Source organism: Trichoderma virens, assembly GCF_000170995.1.
Source record: "Trichoderma virens Gv29-8 chromosome Unknown TRIVIscaffold_6, whole genome shotgun sequence".
Taxonomy (NCBI): domain Eukaryota; kingdom Fungi; phylum Ascomycota; class Sordariomycetes; order Hypocreales; family Hypocreaceae; genus Trichoderma; species Trichoderma virens.
In genome coordinates, this window is record NW_014013743.1 from 1,283,515 (window position 1) to 1,301,053 (window position 17,539).

General features: G+C 49.0%; 5 protein-coding genes across 5 annotated transcripts; 4 read left to right on the forward strand and 1 right to left on the reverse strand.

Annotated features, from left to right (window-relative positions):
- Window positions 1–867: 867 nt before the first annotated feature.
- TRIVIDRAFT_29344 (glycoside hydrolase family 55 protein) lies at window positions 868–4,056 on the forward strand (the record flags this gene model as incomplete). The annotated part of the gene is made up of 8 exons (XM_014101907.1): window positions 868–1,491; window positions 1,568–1,670; window positions 1,744–1,802; window positions 1,867–1,995; window positions 2,056–2,218; window positions 2,286–2,351; window positions 2,427–2,512; window positions 2,587–4,056. Coding segments are annotated over 8 exons (2,700 nt in total), but the record flags the coding sequence as incomplete, so codon positions are not given.
- A 2,759-nt stretch (window positions 4,057–6,815) lies between these two features.
- TRIVIDRAFT_2199 (uncharacterized protein) lies at window positions 6,816–8,670 on the forward strand (the record flags this gene model as incomplete). The annotated part of the gene is made up of 2 exons (XM_014100849.1): window positions 6,816–8,145; window positions 8,201–8,670. Coding segments are annotated over 2 exons (1,800 nt in total), but the record flags the coding sequence as incomplete, so codon positions are not given.
- A 749-nt stretch (window positions 8,671–9,419) lies between these two features.
- On the reverse strand, window positions 9,420–10,151 carry TRIVIDRAFT_60641 (uncharacterized protein; the record flags this gene model as incomplete). The annotated part of the gene is made up of 2 exons (XM_014101248.1): window positions 9,420–10,001; window positions 10,072–10,151. Coding segments are annotated over 2 exons (662 nt in total), but the record flags the coding sequence as incomplete, so codon positions are not given.
- A 916-nt stretch (window positions 10,152–11,067) lies between these two features.
- Window positions 11,068–12,623, forward strand: TRIVIDRAFT_221775 (uncharacterized protein; the record flags this gene model as incomplete). Its single annotated transcript, XM_014101249.1, has 2 exons — window positions 11,068–12,501; window positions 12,555–12,623. 2 exons carry the CDS (start codon window positions 11,068–11,070, stop codon window positions 12,621–12,623), a joined length of 1,503 nt encoding a protein of 500 aa, XP_013956724.1.
- A 467-nt stretch (window positions 12,624–13,090) lies between these two features.
- Window positions 13,091–17,253, forward strand: TRIVIDRAFT_10303 (uncharacterized protein; the record flags this gene model as incomplete). The annotated part of the gene is made up of 5 exons (XM_014100863.1): window positions 13,091–13,428; window positions 13,509–14,073; window positions 14,136–14,469; window positions 14,531–15,419; window positions 15,465–17,253. Coding segments are annotated over 5 exons (3,915 nt in total), but the record flags the coding sequence as incomplete, so codon positions are not given.
- Window positions 17,254–17,539: the final 286 nt, after the last annotated feature.

A 17,539-nucleotide genomic window follows, 5' to 3' on the forward strand; every position in this document is an offset into this window, starting at 1 on the left:
CCATATCAGGAGTTTCTCCTTGCCGTAGACGTAGAGTTGGATTTTGAGTTTGAGAAGTATAGGTGCATTCAATTCTACGTCTGCCGACGGCCCGGCTTGCCTACCCAGAATCTCACTTTTCTACGTCGTCAATCAATCTATTCACTCCTAATTCTCCGTTGCCATTTGCACAATGCCTCTCATGGACTATGGATTAGATATGATACTCTGGACCGTTCTAATTTTCTACACAAATGAAAAAAATAACCTGGATAACTTGCGACCAATATTTTGCAGCTCGCAAGGTGGTATGCGTCCAGTTATTTTCCCCGGCTCAATGCCAACTCCGTGACACACCAATTGTTCCTTGGGCTGAAAGCTAGTAGCGCACGAACGGGGAAACTAGATCCTTCTGATGCAATGTAACTCTGCATAATCACTGAAAGAATCCGCCGGAAATAAACTCCTGTTTCCCGTTAGAAACTATTTTCCTGTGAAATATCGTAAGCCCTATATTAATAGAATGGTTGAATCCTCTCGGGTCGATCAAAAAGGAACACCCGAAGCCCTAAAACAGGCCCGAGAACGGGGACAATACCAGATCTAGCTCTTTGTTACCAACCAAAAGATCTAATGCAGTGTAACTTCGCTTAATTGAATTCAAGTATATTGAAGTACATTAGAGTACATCGGTATACATCAGGTACAATCCTCGAAGACCTCAAGGCTTTTGAGTCGCAAGTCAAGCTGGAACCCCACCTCATGAGAACATAGAAGTTGAGACGAGATCTTATATAGCATTATGTCTATCTGCCAAGTCTCTCAATGTGAAATCTGTACAGCTTCGATAGTAAGTCGCGCCTGTTTGTCTACCTCACCCAGGGCAAGATGGCGCCTTCACGTGCTCGCCCGTCGTGGCTTGCCCTCTTTCTCCTCTCATTCTTTATCTTCTTCACTCAAGCTCTTGATCATAGTGATATCAGACAAGTCACTGAGCAAAACATTGCTCGACGAAAGGCATTGCAGGTTGAGCCTCGCGTTGACGCGGCTGCCTCTGCCCAGGCCGCTGTCAACAAAGTCGCAAGCATCAGCCCAGAGGCCATCTCTAGTGCTAGGGCGATTGTTGCCAAAGCTCTCAAAGAGGTGACTGCGTCAAATAAAGCGCGCTGGGAGAACCCGCAAAGGAACAACTGGTCTGCTAATCCGGCGAGCACCTCTCGCGTCCGCCGAGATGCTGGCCCCAGCTATTACAATGTCACTTCAGACGTGGCTGCTGCGGCGGCCCTCGTTGCCCAGATAGATGCTGCTGCCGAGTACAAGAACGGCACTCTGTACAAGGACTACTCCCGCTTTCATAAGCTTAGCAAGCGACAGCAGCCGTTGGAAGAGCGCGCTAGTGGCTACTGGATGGCAAATCTCGACAACCTTGGGACGCAGCCGTTTGGCAATGATGCTTCGTACAAGGTTTTCCGCAATGTCAAGGACTACGGAGCCAAGGGAGACGGAGTTACGGTATGTCGAATATATATCAACTCTTCTTGACTTTGCTCATAGTAATATATACATATACTGATTCTCTCTGGACCAGGATGATACCGTTGCCATTAACAATGCCATTACCGACGGCAACCGCTGTGGTGAAAACTGCTATGGCTCCAGTGTGAAGGGCGCTGTGGTCTACTTCCCTCCTGGTGAGCATAGCTAATTATGACCGTTCTTGTCTCTGTTGGGTTGAAAGAAGATGAGCTGACAGGCTTTTTCAAGGAACGTATCTTGTCAGTGGCTCGATCGTGGCATACTTTCACACGCAGATGGTTGGCGACGTGAGTTGAGACTTTGGGCGCTTCAGGTTGTTTCAGGCCTCTTGACTAACCAACATGCATCTAGCCGACTAATCTTCCCGTCATCAAAGCCTCCGCCTCCTTTGTTGGACTTGGTGTCATCAGCACAGACGTCTATGTCCCCAATGGCGGCACGGGAATTGACGGCAATGCCAAGGAGTGGTACATCAACACGGTTGGTATTCTTTACTTCCAATGTTAGCAACCGAATACGTACTGATTATCATGTCACAAGGCCAACTTCTACCGTCAGATACGCAACTTCATCATTGATATTACTGCCACAGACCAGGGTGCATACGTCGCAGCTCTGCACTACCAGGTCGCGCAGGCGACGAGTCTGACCAACATCCAGTTCGTCGTCTCTCAGAATGCCGGCACAACCCAGCAAGCCATTTGTAAGTGCGCGATGGAATAACGTGATCAAGAAAAAGCATTGTTCTAATGAGCTGCGTATACATATAGATGCTGAGAACGGTAGCGGAGGCTTCATGAGTGATCTGATTTTTGAAGGTGGTGCATTCGGCATTTGTAAGTGAACTGAGCAACGAGAATGGGTGTAGTGACGAACAACTCTCGCTAACGTGATATATTTCCTGCTATCAGATGGTGGAAATCAACAGTTCACTGCTATGCGGCTGCAGTTTATCAACTGCGTTACTGCTGTCAAACTCATTTGGGATTGGGGTTGGGTACGTTCCAACTTGATACAGCTGCTATTATCTACATGCTGGGGCGAATCTCTCTAACATTCCTGATATTTTAGATCTGGAGAGAGATCCATATCTCTGGCTCACAAACCGGCATCAGCCTTCTTTCAGAAGACGGAGTACACCACACCGGCTCCCTACTGGTGCAAGACTCGACATTCACCAACACTAATACTGCCATTCTTACATTCACGCCAGTTGCGCAGAAGAATGCGGGCACAACCGGCATCACACTGGATAACGTCGTCTTCTCCGGCGTCAGTGCCGCCATTGCTGACAACGCTGGAAAGACCTGGCTAGCCGGCAGCGTGGGCAAAGTCGATACCTACACCATTGGACCGGCCTTCTTCAGTGCCGACAATGACAGTGGCAACTACACACTTGGTACCACATCAACGACGTCCCATCTCGGGGGCCTCACCGGGGCTAGTAACGGACTCCCCAAGTTGCCGTACTTCTCGAGGGAGAAGCCGCTCTATGTGGGCGCGACGATTGTCCAAATGAAGTGGCATGCCAAGGGAGACGGCGTCACAGATGATACAGCCGCCTTCCAAGGCGTCATCAACCAATACGCCGGAACCGGCACTGTCATCTTTATAGATGCCGGCTCGTACATACTCACAGACACCATCACCATCCCCTCTGGAACCAAGATCGTCGGCCAGTGCTGGTCTCAGCTCGTAGCCTCTGGCACCAAGTTCCAAGATGCCTCCAACCCGCACGCCCTTTTCCGCGTCGGCGCGGAAGGCGGCGAGACTGGCAACGTCGAGATCCAAGACCTGCTCTTCACCACCAAGGGGCCGACCGCCGGCCTTGTTGCCGTCGAGTGGAACATGAACGCCGACGGCCAGGGCACCGCCGCCATGTGGGACAGCCATGTCCGGATCGGCGGAGCGGACGGCACCGATCTCTCAGTCGCCGACTGTCCGGCCGTAACCTCCGGCACGGATCAGAAGTGCACTGCCGGCGCCATGATGTTTCACATGACGCCGTCTGCCAGCGCTTACATCGAGAACATGTGGCTTTGGACGGCAGATCACGATCTAGACGACGCCAACATGACCCAGATATCGGTGTATGTGGCTCGCGGCATGCTGATCGAAAGCGTCAAGCCCGTCTGGCTCTATGGCACCGCGTCTGAGCACGCTGTCTTCTACCAGTATGAGTTCTACCAGGCCCAGCAAGTCCTCGCCTCCATGATCCAGACCGAAACGCCCTATTATCAACCCAATCCCCTGCCCCCTGCCCCGTATGCCAGCGCTGTCGGCGCATTCCCCGGAGATCCGGATTACAACTGCCCGAATGGCAAGCAAGAAGGTTGTGATGCCGCCTGGGCAGTCCGCATGGTCTCGTCCTCCAACATCACGGTCGCTGGCGCAGGACTATACTCGTGGTTCCAGACATATGTCCAGACCTGTGTCGACACACAGAACTGCCAGATCTCCCTGGTGCAAATGCAGGACAACTCGGGCGACATCCATTTCTGGAATCTCATCACTATCGGCTCCCTGAACATGATCAGCTCGGATGCCAACGATGCCCACACCGAGATCAGCGCTTTGGACTACACCAACGTGAACTACCACCCCTTCTGGAGCCAGCTATCTCTTTTCGAGCCGCTCGACGTCCCTGATGACGGCGGAGATGGTGGAAACCTCATCTATGTCCCAACCACCATCTGGGCCCCAGGCAGCGGCGGCGGCGGCGGCGCAACAGCCTCGTGTATCCCGCCTTGCACGCTGGTGCTCCCTCCTTCTCAGATTGGTTCGACGACGACGATATCGTGGCCGAAGCTGACCACAACGTTGTTGTCTCAAGCAGCTGGTGGCGGCATCGTGACAATCACCACCACCATCTCCATCCCGGCCGTCACCACTACTGCCATTGACTGGTGGCCCATAACGGTCAACTCCGGGGATCCAACTTCTGCCGTCATTAGCGTCGTGCAGAGCGTGATGCCTCCTCCGCTCCAGATCACCCTGCCCTCTGGCGTAGCCGTTGCGCCTCCTTCACATATCCCGGTGTACTCTAACGGCATCCCGGTTTCTTCATCAAGCTCCACAACGACGACGATTGTACCCATATTCTTCCCTACACCACACCCTGTGACGATCCAACCTCAGCCGACTGTTGTTGTCACCTTGCCGACCGAGTCGCCTAGCACTGTCACTCTGCCTCCTTCAACGACGACCTTTGGTACCTCGACCATCACTTATCCCCCAGTGACTACGACGAAGAGCGATACTGGGCCAGTGATCACTTATACCAGCGCCAAGCCTACATCAACCTGCCATGGCAGTGGATGCGGGACATACGACTGCCACCTGTTCGGCTGCGGCGGCGGCTGTGGGCTTTTCGGTTGCAACAATGGCTGCTCCATCTTTGGCTGTGGTGGAGGTTGCGGCTTGTTTGGATGCGGCGGCGGCTGCTTGCCCCTTATTGGATGCCCTGCAGGAAGTGAGTGTGCTCCCTTAACGTGCCCTAAATAATTCATCCAGGTGTCAAACTAGACTTGACTAACGGTTCTCTGTTATAGACCAGTGCCCTCTGAATGTATGCGGCGGTCCCGGTTGTAAGAACGGAGGTTGCGGAACTCAGCCCGAAGGAGAGTGTGAGCCGCAAACCGCAAATGATTGCACATATATCGTGAGCAGCACTTTGACTGCCTCTCCAACCAAATACAGCACCACCACAAGGGTTAGTTCCAGACACTCTTTCCAATATCTCGAGTATAGGTAGCCACTAACAGCATATTACCACAGACAAACTGCCACCCATACGTGGATTGTGATGCCACTGACAAGACGACGACTACTACTCAAACAGGGACTGAACCTACCTATGGAACCGTCACCGTCACCGCATCTAACCGCGACATGGGCCGACAGCCAGACAGCCTCGTCAGCTCACTCGCCGCACAGGTCATCAGCGAGCAGTACAGTTGGGACCTGACGCGCTTCGCTGCAATGCCGACAGGCGGTGGCGGCAAGACGGTTCCCACAGGGCCCAACGGCGAAGCTGCCACCTACTGGACCTGGTTTATAACTCTCCAATTGAGCACCAGCGCGTATGGCTTGGGTACTTATAACGGCCGCCCAGACGAGTGCACCAGCACGGGAGAGTGGTCTGATGCCACTTACCCATCGTCGGTGTGGATCCACGCCGTCCAGGGCCTCACTGTCTTTGGAGACTCGTCGTGCTCCTACACGGTAACTTATACGAATAGTGATCCTACCAAGTTGGTTCCCGATCCAGACACGCTACTGGGGACCATCTCCTGCAGCAAGTGGCAGGACGCCAAGTGCTACCAAGAAGCCCAAAGTAGTGGTCGGACGTGTGCTCCGGATGATTTTGATTTCCCGATGGCTTACTGTAACTGGAGCTGAGGCTCTGGTCAATCTCATAGTGATTCCAAGTCAAGACCGGGAGTTATTCGAATGGCACAGATTATCTAGCTGATTGTAGAAAATAAAAAGTATATGTATAGTATCTTTTGCCAACGGCGATCCTATCCAAGGTGTCTGCTTGAACTGCCGGCCATGTTCACCCGAGCGAATCTCGCTCAACCCTTCTGTGGGTATTTTTTAAGAGACCATCAGACTTGTAATAATTGGCTCCCCTTGCTTGTTAAAGCGCATTGAGTACCTGGTGGAGTGAGAGGTGCGCTCGCCAGATTTTGTCTAGAACTCACCTCAGGATTGGCGCCTTGCTCAAGTCACATGAAAGCAACCTCGGGCCGGCCAAAGCGACAAGCAAGCACAGGTGCGTATCATTCTTGGAGCAACCTCGACGATAAGTTTTCGTCTGGTGGGAGTATTCTGTTGTATTTGTTTGTGAGAGCTAACAGGCGACAATAGCAGAATCCGGATTTGGCGGCTGCAAGCAATTGTAACCGGAAACGTCCACAAAATTCTCATGCAAACACTCAACGACTCTGCAATCGTCGGAAATAATTAAGACGCATAAATAGTATAATTTCATAAGTGAATTAATGGCCCTCTCCATCACAGATATTCTACAATGGGAGAAAAAGCAGAACTAGACAAAACCAGCCCAAATTGCTTTATGGATCTGGAGTCTCCACGATGATGAGAGCAGTTTTGACAGCAGCATCTGGCGTCCCGACCGTGAGCAAATTTATAGAAAAGCCGTCTATGGGATCTCACGAATTAAACGTAGTGCTCCATCAGCGTCTCAAAAAGACAGTATGGCTCGATTCGCACTCTCATGCCTGCCGGCACTGTTGACGCTGGTCACAACGACCGCCAGCCAGGTTACATCCACCGGGGCTACTGTGAGGCTCAACAAGCTCGATTACTTCATCGATCACCATAAAGTAGGAAGTATTCCCCGGTCTTCTCTCAATGCAATTAGTGATATACCAAGCGCTTTCGGGTTCACCCCAGTCACAGTAGTGGCCACAGCTGCCGAGCCCTCGGACCTAGACGCGGTCTTGCGAAATTGGACGAGCATCGATGATGTCTTTCAGGCTGGTTTCGCGCAAGTTATCTTTCTTGCGGGCCAGAAGAGCAGCAGCACGCAGAACCTGCTCGGCAAAAATGCAGTCGTAGCTCCTCTTGATGCCTCTGACTTGCCGTCGGGGCCGTACTTCATCGACTCGACAGGTTCGGTATACAAGGCTTACCGTTTGTATGATGACTTTGTCGGAGCTTTCGCGGAGTCACTTTTGCAAAAGCCAGACGGGTCTTTCGAAACGCTCTCGGCCAAGGTTAGCTCCTCTGCCACGGTGAGCATTGGCGTTCCATCGAGACTATACTTTACGAAGACGAAGGAAAAGCCGCTGGCCGGCGTGCGCATCGGAGTAAAGGATCTCTTCGATCTCAAGGGCGTGAGAAAGTCCAACGGAAACCGGGCGTGGTACCACTTCTACCCTGCAGCCAACAAGACTGCTCATGCAATTTACAACCTCATCGATGCCGGCGCTGTCATCGTCGGCCAGCAGATCCCGGCGCAATTTGCACAAGGTGGTTCGCCAACTGCCGATTGGATTGACTATCACGCACCGTTCAACCCCCGAGGAGATGGCTATAACGATGCTGGCGGCAGTTCAACAGGCGGTGGCGCATCCATCGCCGCATACGAGTGGCTTGACTTGGCCGTTGGAACAGACACTGGTGGAAGCATCCGCGGTCCTGCAGCTATGGGCGGATCCTTTGGCAACCGACCAAGTTGGGGAAGCGTGTCGGCAGATGGCTGCATGTCCCTGTCTCCAACGATGGACACCATTGGCTTTATCACCAGAGATCCAGTGCTCTGGGATGCAGCTCAGGCGGCTTTATATAAGAGCAAGTATACCTCCTACGCCGGTGACAAGACACCCAAGTGGCCGAAAAAAGTATACCATATTGGCGGCTGGGGGGACCTTGCACCACTTGACGACTTAACGCAGGTACTTGTGAATGTCAGAGACAAGATCATTGAGTTAACTGGCTCAGAGCTCCATGTGACTGAGATTGCAGATGAATGGGACAAAACCAGGCCCAAGGCAGCCCAGAATGCCACAATAGACGAAGTACTTGATCGTGTGTATGTTACCAAGGTACAAAAAGACGTTGTACGGCTCGTTCGAGAACCATTTTATGCCGATTATAGTGGTAAGTCAAGAAATACAACCAGACACAGACTGTTCGACTGACGCATTTTCACTAGCAAAACACGACGGTGCTCTCCCAGCTGTCGATCCAGCCAACACAATCCGATGGGATTTCGCCGATCAGACATCCGAATCAGACCTCGCCGCCGCCGAAGCTAACAGGACGATGTTCCGAGACTGGCTGCAGTCAGAATTACTGACGCCGGACGAAGAGACATGCTCCTCAGCGATCATAATCTGGGCGACATACCTCGCCGATCCAACGCCGCGTAACGTTTACCTGGATCCGCCGAAGGTGAATCCCAAGTTCTACTTGTCACGCATCGCGCCGTTTGCAGAAGTCCCAGATTTTACGATGCCAGTTGGCGAGTTCGAGGTGAGTAGCAGTATCACGAATCATACACAGAAGTTGCCCTTGGGATTGGGCTTCATGGCAGCTAAGGGTTGCGACGGATTGTTGACGAGGCTGGCACAAGAGATGGTGAAAAGTGGCATTATTGGTCAATATAAGACTGGGGGGACACTAGAGGGCGGAGAGGTTCTATTTAAGTGAACGAGAGTAGTGGAAAGTATGAACAAATGGCTTACTTGATTCTCACATTAGTATGTCGGAGGAAGAGGAGAGTGCTGAGTCTAATATATGTTTTGTGAAATTTGGTCTATGCTTTTACAAGTCCTGGCCAAGTGCGCTTGTCTTCAAGTCAATAAAGCCGTTGTCACAGAATAACAACGCGTAAGCAATATTAATAAATAATACAACTGTATAAATATTGTATGAGGCGCAGTATACACATGTTCAGCATCCGATGAATACGGCGCATCGTTTCAAGAAACATGTGTTGACATTCGCTTTGGTGCATTTCCACGCGCCTGCTTGCATCCTGTTAAAGTCGTTTCACTGCTCACTTAACCCTACAAGCCAAATGCATTCCCTTCCCACCTGTTTGCGCCCGCTTGCACAAGAGAGCATCGTTGTGAAACCGCTACAGTTCTAGGAGGTAGTTAGGGTGAGGGTAATAGGCCTCAAGCTCAATCAATTTATGCTAGGATTATATAAATTATCAACTAAGCTCTCAAGATAAGCAAACAGTACGGATGTTGAATCCCCCCACAAAGAGTTGTTGAGACACCGGCTTGAAGCAACCTGCTCCCCATCTCATCGCAATCGAATTTGTTAGTTTGAACTCACACTTATGATATCCCCCTTGAAAGGCCTGCTCATCTAGTTAATTCCATGCAACTTCAATGCCCACAGGAGGATTTGGAAAGACTTACACTGCCGCAAGATACTTGCCGGTCTCGATGGACTCTCTCAGCCAGTGCATTCTATCCACGAAATCTTCGCCACGATTGAAACGAGGAAATTCGAAATCTGGCGGGGTTATATCCAAGAACCTGCAGAGAGGAACCCAGCCCTCGCTGGGCCGGAAGATCAGAAGCTGGTCCTTTGGGACCATCTCCTTGGCGCGCTCAATATTTTCCATAAACTGGGAAATCATCTTATCCTTGTCTGGGTAGTCCTTGAGAGCTCCCTCTTTGACAATAACACGCGCCATAGCTCTAGTCTTGATCATGCGTTCTGGCCAACTGATGGTAGGATCCATCGGCCATTCCTTGATTGTTTTACCAACGGATGCATACCAGTCGTTTGGGTCGCGCACAGTAAGGATCACCTTGGCATCTGGGTACTGCTTTAGAAGCTCAGGCCAGAACTCAGCAGCTGGCCAGTCTACTGCCGCGTCATAGTTGGCAAAGATCTTGTCCCAGTCTGCAGTTCGAGTGTGGTACGCGGCTTCAAAAGCCTGTGGGTCTTGCGATGGGTCAAGAATGACTTTTTGCATGTGATGGCAGTTATATCTGTTGAAAGAGTCAGTCTCTATACGAATTTTTAGGTACTAAAAGCATGATGAGCTTAATATTTGCCTACCCGAGCATGTCCAAAGCATGGCAGAGACTCAGAGTGCCTGTCCGACCAAAGCCTGCTCCAATTATCTTCAGCGGAGCCATGGTGAATCCAATGAGTCGTGGAAACCTGACAAAGCGACTGGGAGGACTCCAAACTGGAAAGATTTAATGTCATGTACGGCGATCCTTGCTCTGTTGAAATCACCAACGGTCAAAGTTGTTGTTTGATACGTGCTTCATCACGACCCTTTCGACCCTTCTGGCAGCCTTTAAATACTTATCATCTCCCATCACCCTACATTTGAGCTTATCAAATATTTCATCCTCTTCTTACTAATTGATGCTCCTGTATGCCATAATTCTCTATGCCATGCATGTAATACTATGCTGTGTCGCGATGCTATGCTGTGTCTTAATGATGTCTCCGAGGTTTCACCAAAAAAAACCTCCCTCGGACTATCGCGATGACTGACTCTATCCACCAGACTATTACTCTGTAATATACTTGAATTTGGGCGACTGCAGCCTCCCAGTAGCAAGGAGTAGTGGCCGCAGTTTGTTGATGTATCTGCATGTTTCAGATAGCAACGCCAGCTTGATGCTCCCATAACCGATATTATGTCTCCTGTCTTACTTCGTCGTGTCACTTGGACACTCACAATGTCTCAGTTCAGTTACGCCGCTTTTACGAGAGGCGTATTGATAATACGGACACAAGACTTGCGGTGTGCTTCACCTCGTCAGATAGAAAAAGTAACTCGGGATTACTGTCGGACTGCGTCTCGGGCGTGGATTGAAATGGTTGGTCTGATCGGCGATAGTCCCATGCGGTATGCCTATGTGTATGTGTGATACGCCTCACTATTGTCCTTCGTAGGTTTAAATGAGATCTACGAAGCAGTATCACAACCACATGACGGACTGCAATATAAGTAGGTAACATAATCCATGTTTTTAATTTAGTTGGTTATCTATGGTAATTGCTTCTGCATTGAAGTCTTGCGTCATATCGTTTATAATGGCTGCCTATATCCTTGCCATTGGCTTTCTTTTGTTTATTACCTCTTATGTTTATGCCAGCTTTTACTCATCCAAACTTCCGAAACACATCCCTAAAATCCCACTCTGGACCACGATTTATGACACCTTTTATGGAACCTCCAGGGTTAGCTTTTACAATAAATATGTGCGCGACCTAGCAGAAAAACATGGGGCAGTTGTCATTTGGCACCTTGGAAGATGGAGCATCCAAATCACAAAACCCGAATACCTGATGCAGATGTTCCGTGAGGACACAGTGTTCGCCAAGGGTGGCTCGTACGCGAAAGTTCCGTGGGGTCCACTGGGCCAACTATTTGGGATAAATGTTATTGATGCAACTGGGCAGGTATGGAAGCAACATAGAAGCATCGTGCTGCCGGCGATTAAACAACAGTTTGATGTTGCGTACATGAAGAGAAGATCTTCAGAGTTACGGACCAGGTTGTGGCGAGAGCACGAGATGCAAGATAAAACCTGCAAATCTGGCATCGACATCGATGAGCACGCGCAGGATTGGTCGCTCTCTATTTGTTGCAAATACCTGATGGGCATCGACCTAGAGAGAGTACCTGATATTGACCGTCGACTGACTCGCGTCCTGACAGATCGAAAGAAGAATTTCATGGGGGGGATTACTATGGTTTTCCCAATATTACAACGGTTTCCCTGGCTATTTCCGTCAATTAGTCGAGCATTTCGCTTGGTAAAAGAATTTGAAGAAGTTGTGATGGAAATCGGAAAGCTAAATACAGATAATGAGCCGGACACTAATGGCAACACCTTAAGGGATCGCCTGAACTCTGCTAGGGAAACCGGAGAAATTTCCGAGTTTCATTATCGCTCCAACATGAAGCAATTATTTCTTGCTGGCTTTGAGGATGTTGAATCAGTCCTCCTGTCTGCCGTTGTAGAAATGGCAAAGAACCCCCAGATCCAATCTACACTACACGATGAGATGTCTTCTTTGGTGCCAGCTACATACAATTTAGAAGACTTGGACCGGCTTCCCGTCCTTCTGGCGGTTATTTTGGAGACCCTGCGTCTCCATCCGCCTTTTCCCTCGCTCACGAACCGCTATACAACCCAACAAACTCTTCTAGGCGGTGACATCAACATTCCCGCGGGTACATGGATTGGATGGAATGCATATGCAGTCCAAACCGATGCGCGGGTCTGGGGTTCTGATGCTCTTGTATTTCGGCCTGACAGGTGGGGAAGAGACACTGCTAGTATCAATGCCATGTTCAGAACCCAGCAAGCAAAAGCGGTCTTTATTCCTTTCTCGTCGCGTTCTAGGACCTGTCTGGGAGTCAACTTTACATTGATGCAGCTCAAGGTTGTTCTATATGAGCTGTTTAACGAACTAGAATGGGGCATATATTGTAACGACGAGGTGCCTATTTTGCGCCAGGTAAGCAGAACACGGCAGAAGAACGAGTGGTGGATCAAGCTAACCACCTTCAGGGTCCGTTGGTAAACCCAATTCATTGCAAATTTACCCTGAAGGCAAGAAAGCGCAACACGGTTCCATGATATCGTGAGTCGCTAGGCGATTTGGCACGCCTTAAGAGTCAAATTTCCTTATTCAGCTATTTGGTATTGAAGAAAGGCCTGCATACCAAGTTTGATAGCCAAGTTTAAATAAATCAGCGTAGAAAAGACTTCAAAAATGAAAAATAAAAACTGTCCAGAGAGTACTTAAGCGCTATACTCCACGTGCTATATCCAGGTTCAGTAACAATAGGTACATACCTAGTATAACAGCCGGGATAAATTACAGGGGTTGGGTGATACGTGTGGAAGCTGCATATCAAGCGCTGCCTAATCTTTTAGGTATCGAGACACATTAATGTATACAAGTACGTTGCGGCAAGGCTGTGTCACAACAAACGCAGTCTGTAGCCATCGGGCATTATCTATACGAAAGAAAGCGTCTAGTCTGAACAGATGCAGAAGCAAACAAAAGCAAACTAAGGCCATATGTCGTACTTGCAGGTGAAATGACTTCCGTGGACAGCAAAGTCTACCGCCTGCGGGGGATCCCTGAGCACCTGGATCGACTTGGAGTGGCTCTTCTTCTCAGCAGATTTATTCCTGACGGCGATCAGAGAGATGTCAATGTAGCCTCGCTGGCTCTCAGTTGCGAGATATGGGCTAGAACACGCACCAAGACGGCGACACTGTCGTTTAAGAAGCTTCCAGATGTTGTCAGCAGGGACCCGGCGGCGGGTGAATGGCTACTGCGGGATCTTACGTGGGAAAAACCACTTCTGCTCGATGATAGCTTTTTCGGACTATCACCTCTCAACGATGTCCCGGAATACGAGCATCACTATGAGTACGTTGGTATTGGAGCACAAGTGTGACAGTTACTAATGTTGTTATACAACGGTCCAACTAACACAAAACCTCGTATAGCTGCATCGTAATGTCGGGACTTGCGAGCCACCCGATTGGTTCATGGCAGCCATATGGGAGAGACAAGTCGTTCATGTGGATTCGAGACGCTCTCCCACATCTTGTTCCGAAGATCAAGTTCATTCTGTATGGATATGACACGAAACTAGCAGGAAGCAAGTCGTTTCAAACAGTGCCAGATATTGCCTTGACCTTCATTCATACCCTTCAACAAGGCGGATGGGCTACACCTGGCTCTAGAAAGCTCATCTTCTTTGCCCATAGCCTTGGAGGTATTATTTTGAAGGAAGCATTTCGCATGTTAGCCGATAGCAGTGTAAGGGATGAATTGATCCTTACCCGCACCCGGGGGGCGATCTTCTTTGGAGTTCCAAGTCAAGGTCTAGACGTCTCTGATCTGCAGATCATGTTGCAAGGGCAGCCAAACAAGGATTCCCTTGTTAAAGAAATCTCGAAGGAATCGCGCTTCATCGAGACACTAGAGGAACAGTTTTCAGGGATCTCTCATCTCCAGAAAATGAAATTGCTCTGGGCGTACGAAACGGAAACAACGCCTACTGTAATGGTATGCTTCCATTAATACCCCTCTTGAATATGAAGATGCTGCATACTAAGTGCAGCTGGTAGACCGTTGACGGAAAATATCAGAGATCTGGGCCTGGAACTGTTTTCGTATCCCCACTCTCTGCAACAAGCCAACGCTGCAACTTTGACTCGGGCTCAACGATACAAATAAATGCCAATCACTCTGATATGGTTAAATTCTCTGCAGGAAGCGAGTTAATCGACCGAATTGCATTTAAACTGCAAGCCATGCTTAAAATTCATGTTGAAAAAGGCGACGAAGGAGGAAGTGGACCAACGGTCACAAAGACAACACTCTTTCAAAGTAATATCCTGCCAGCTGACGCCGTGGTGGATCATGTCGACCCTACTGTCGATCCAGAGTTCTGGGACATCTGTTGTAAGTAAACAAGACCATCATACCTATGGATAGTCTTGATCATACTGATGTTTTGTAGCCGTCGTACAGGCAATTCACAGCCCTGAACGTGACAGCCGATTGGAGCAAATTGACGAAGCAGCTGGCCACTCTTTCACATGGGCTTTTGAAAAAGCGTCTGTTGGCTTAACCAGCTGGCTACAAAATGACGAGAAGCTGTTCTGGATATCCGGGAAGCCGGCGTCTGGCAAGTCTACGTTTATGAAATATCTCCACAACAATCCGCTCACCGCAGAGTACCTACGCATATGGCATCGCAATGTTAATTTTGTCCGAGCAACATTCTTCTTCCACCATCGTGGTACTGCGATCCAGAAGTCGCTTGAAGGTCTTCACCGCGGAATCTTGAGCCAGGTTCTGAGGCAGGCCCCTCAGTCATTCCTGGCTATGCAACCGCATCTTACGCAAGCATATCAAGCTGCCATACATGCAAATAATCTTGGGAGCCTTTCTCATGATCTGGAGACTATGATTAAATACTGCAATGTTAATCTGGATGCCGAAATATTGACGCAATTTCACAAGGTTTTACGTTGTGAGATGCCTCTAAAAGCCTTTCGTACAATGGTCCTCCAACCCATGGTATCCATGGGGGCGACCGACGATGAAGATCTTATACACCAAATTTATCTCCGTCAAGATGTCTTAATGGAGGCGCAGTATAAAGACAAATTCAATGTGTCCGGTGATTTTTCTACTGTGGAGAGCATTCTCTCCGAAATCGAAACGCAATGGGCAACAAATGAAGAGATCATCTCACTAGTCAAAGGATGGCTCGAAGCAATCGAAATAACCACGCAACTGTCAATCTTTAAAGATATTTTGATGGCTCGAAGATTGAACGAATCTTACAAAGCCCAGAATACAAAAGTCCAGCCTGAAGACATGATAAAAGAGATGCTTGTCAGGTTTTTAGCTCGGGAAAGGCAACGACATCGTGTAGAAACAGGTAGCTGGAGTCTACAGCAGCTCAGTCATGCAATCACTCTTGTTACAGATCAACAGTTGATTGACTTGAATCTTTGCCTTTTTATCGATGCTCTAGATGAGCACGACGGCCCGCCAGAATTTATCGCTCAATTCATCAAGGATATTGCTTCTACTGAAAGAACTCGTACTCGACTGAAAATCCTCTTCTCTAGCCGACCCTGGCAGCCGTTTATCGACGCATTTGGACACAGTCCTGGCATTCAAATCCATGAATTTACTGAAAATGACATTCGAGAGCTTTGTTTACATACGATACGCCCTGACAAACCAGGTTCAGCGGAGATAATACAGTTGGTCGAGGAGATTGTCAAACAGGCTCGAGGTGTCTTCTTATGGGCTAGACTGGTGCTGAATGATCTCGTGGAAAACGCTGCCAGATTGACTGCATCCGGACAAAATACTGTGGATCTTCATGCAACGCTCAGAGACGTCCTCAAGTCGCTACCCACCGATTTAGAGCAATACTATAGGACTATTATTGAAAGAATACCTTATTCATACCGCTGGGAGGCATTTTGCTTGCTCGAGGTTGTCAGCAAATCGACAGAACGAATATATCTCAGGGAGATGTCGGATGTCCTCGTATGCGCCAATGCCCAAAACATTAATGACATTTACTCGCAGAGATCTCGTAGACGGAAAGGCAACGCAAGTCGCTACACCAAGGAGCATCTCAGAGCACACACGGGTGGCTTGATTGAAACCATTGATGAGAATCATCAGCTTCAGTTGTTGCATCAAACCCTTGCCGAGTTTGTTCAGCTCCCAGAATTTAAATGTATCGTCCTTGGAGAGAGATATCGAATTGTGAAGGAGAATGGGTATACAATACTCTCGAAATATAAAGTTATGCGACATGCATTCTATTCTAATAGCGGCATCAAAGTACCGGTGAACGAGACATTAGTACATTATGTACGGGAAGCAGAGTCAACAACAGGGAACAGCATGTATTTCTTGTTTAGAGGTATCATATGGGATGGAACTAGAGAAAACATATGGACTGGAACTGGAGAAAACAATGTTCTCCCAAAGTATTTGATACTTGCGTCTTTCACAACGCTGGAGGTGGCTCTTGCGTGCAGCCTCAAGTTGCTTCTACAAGACACCCTGAAGCACGATAAGGAGACGAGAACGATGTTTATCTTTCCCATTGTTGCACATATGATTGAGCAAGAAGTAGTCGATATAGGTGGCGCTATAGATTTGCTTCGAGATATGGTCGCCCAAGGACTGCAAGTCTACTCAAGTCATTTCAGTTTGCTCATATTGATGGACCGACTACACCATACGACTTCCTGGACAAACACATTCATTGACTTTGTCCAGAGAGTAATGACTGCCTTTTTTGAGCCAGGAGCCAATATCGAAATCAATATGGACACCTCCAACATTGCCCTCACTAGCAGCCATTTTGATGAATTGATGCTGTCTCATGGACGCGGCGGTACTATCCAGGCTCTCCATATACCTACCCATTACCGAATTACAAAACATCTCTTGGACAGAGGCGCCGATCCCAATGGAATGACTTCGAGAAATATGACGCCGCTCGACTGTTGGGTGCGGAGAACTCAAACCTATGTCGCCTATCATCGCGAACGCGCAGTTGCGTCTGCCTTGATTCGCCGCGGAGGGCGTCTCAACGTTTCCACCAGACAGGAGTGGGAGATGTCATTACAGGCCACCATGCATCCCAGTTTCAAAATGTCTCCCGGTTATTACGAATTGTCATTTCCAGGATGGCTTGAGGGAGCACCCGGCGCGAATATTGATGGGAGCCGGGCTATCACTCCGGGACGGCTAGATGCCGTTGATACTCAAACTTCCAGCTCAACACAGTCGACGGTTAGGAAATGGCTAAGGAATTCTTTGGCGTCACGGAAAGGAAAGTAATCAATGATGATGGCACCCACTAATAGAGGCTGAGGTATGTTAGGAAGAGAACAATGAAGTAGGTCGCCATTCCCTGTGTGACGACCAAATAATTACTAAACTGGCTACAGGTGGAAGGAGAAAAAAAGATAAGGAAAAAACC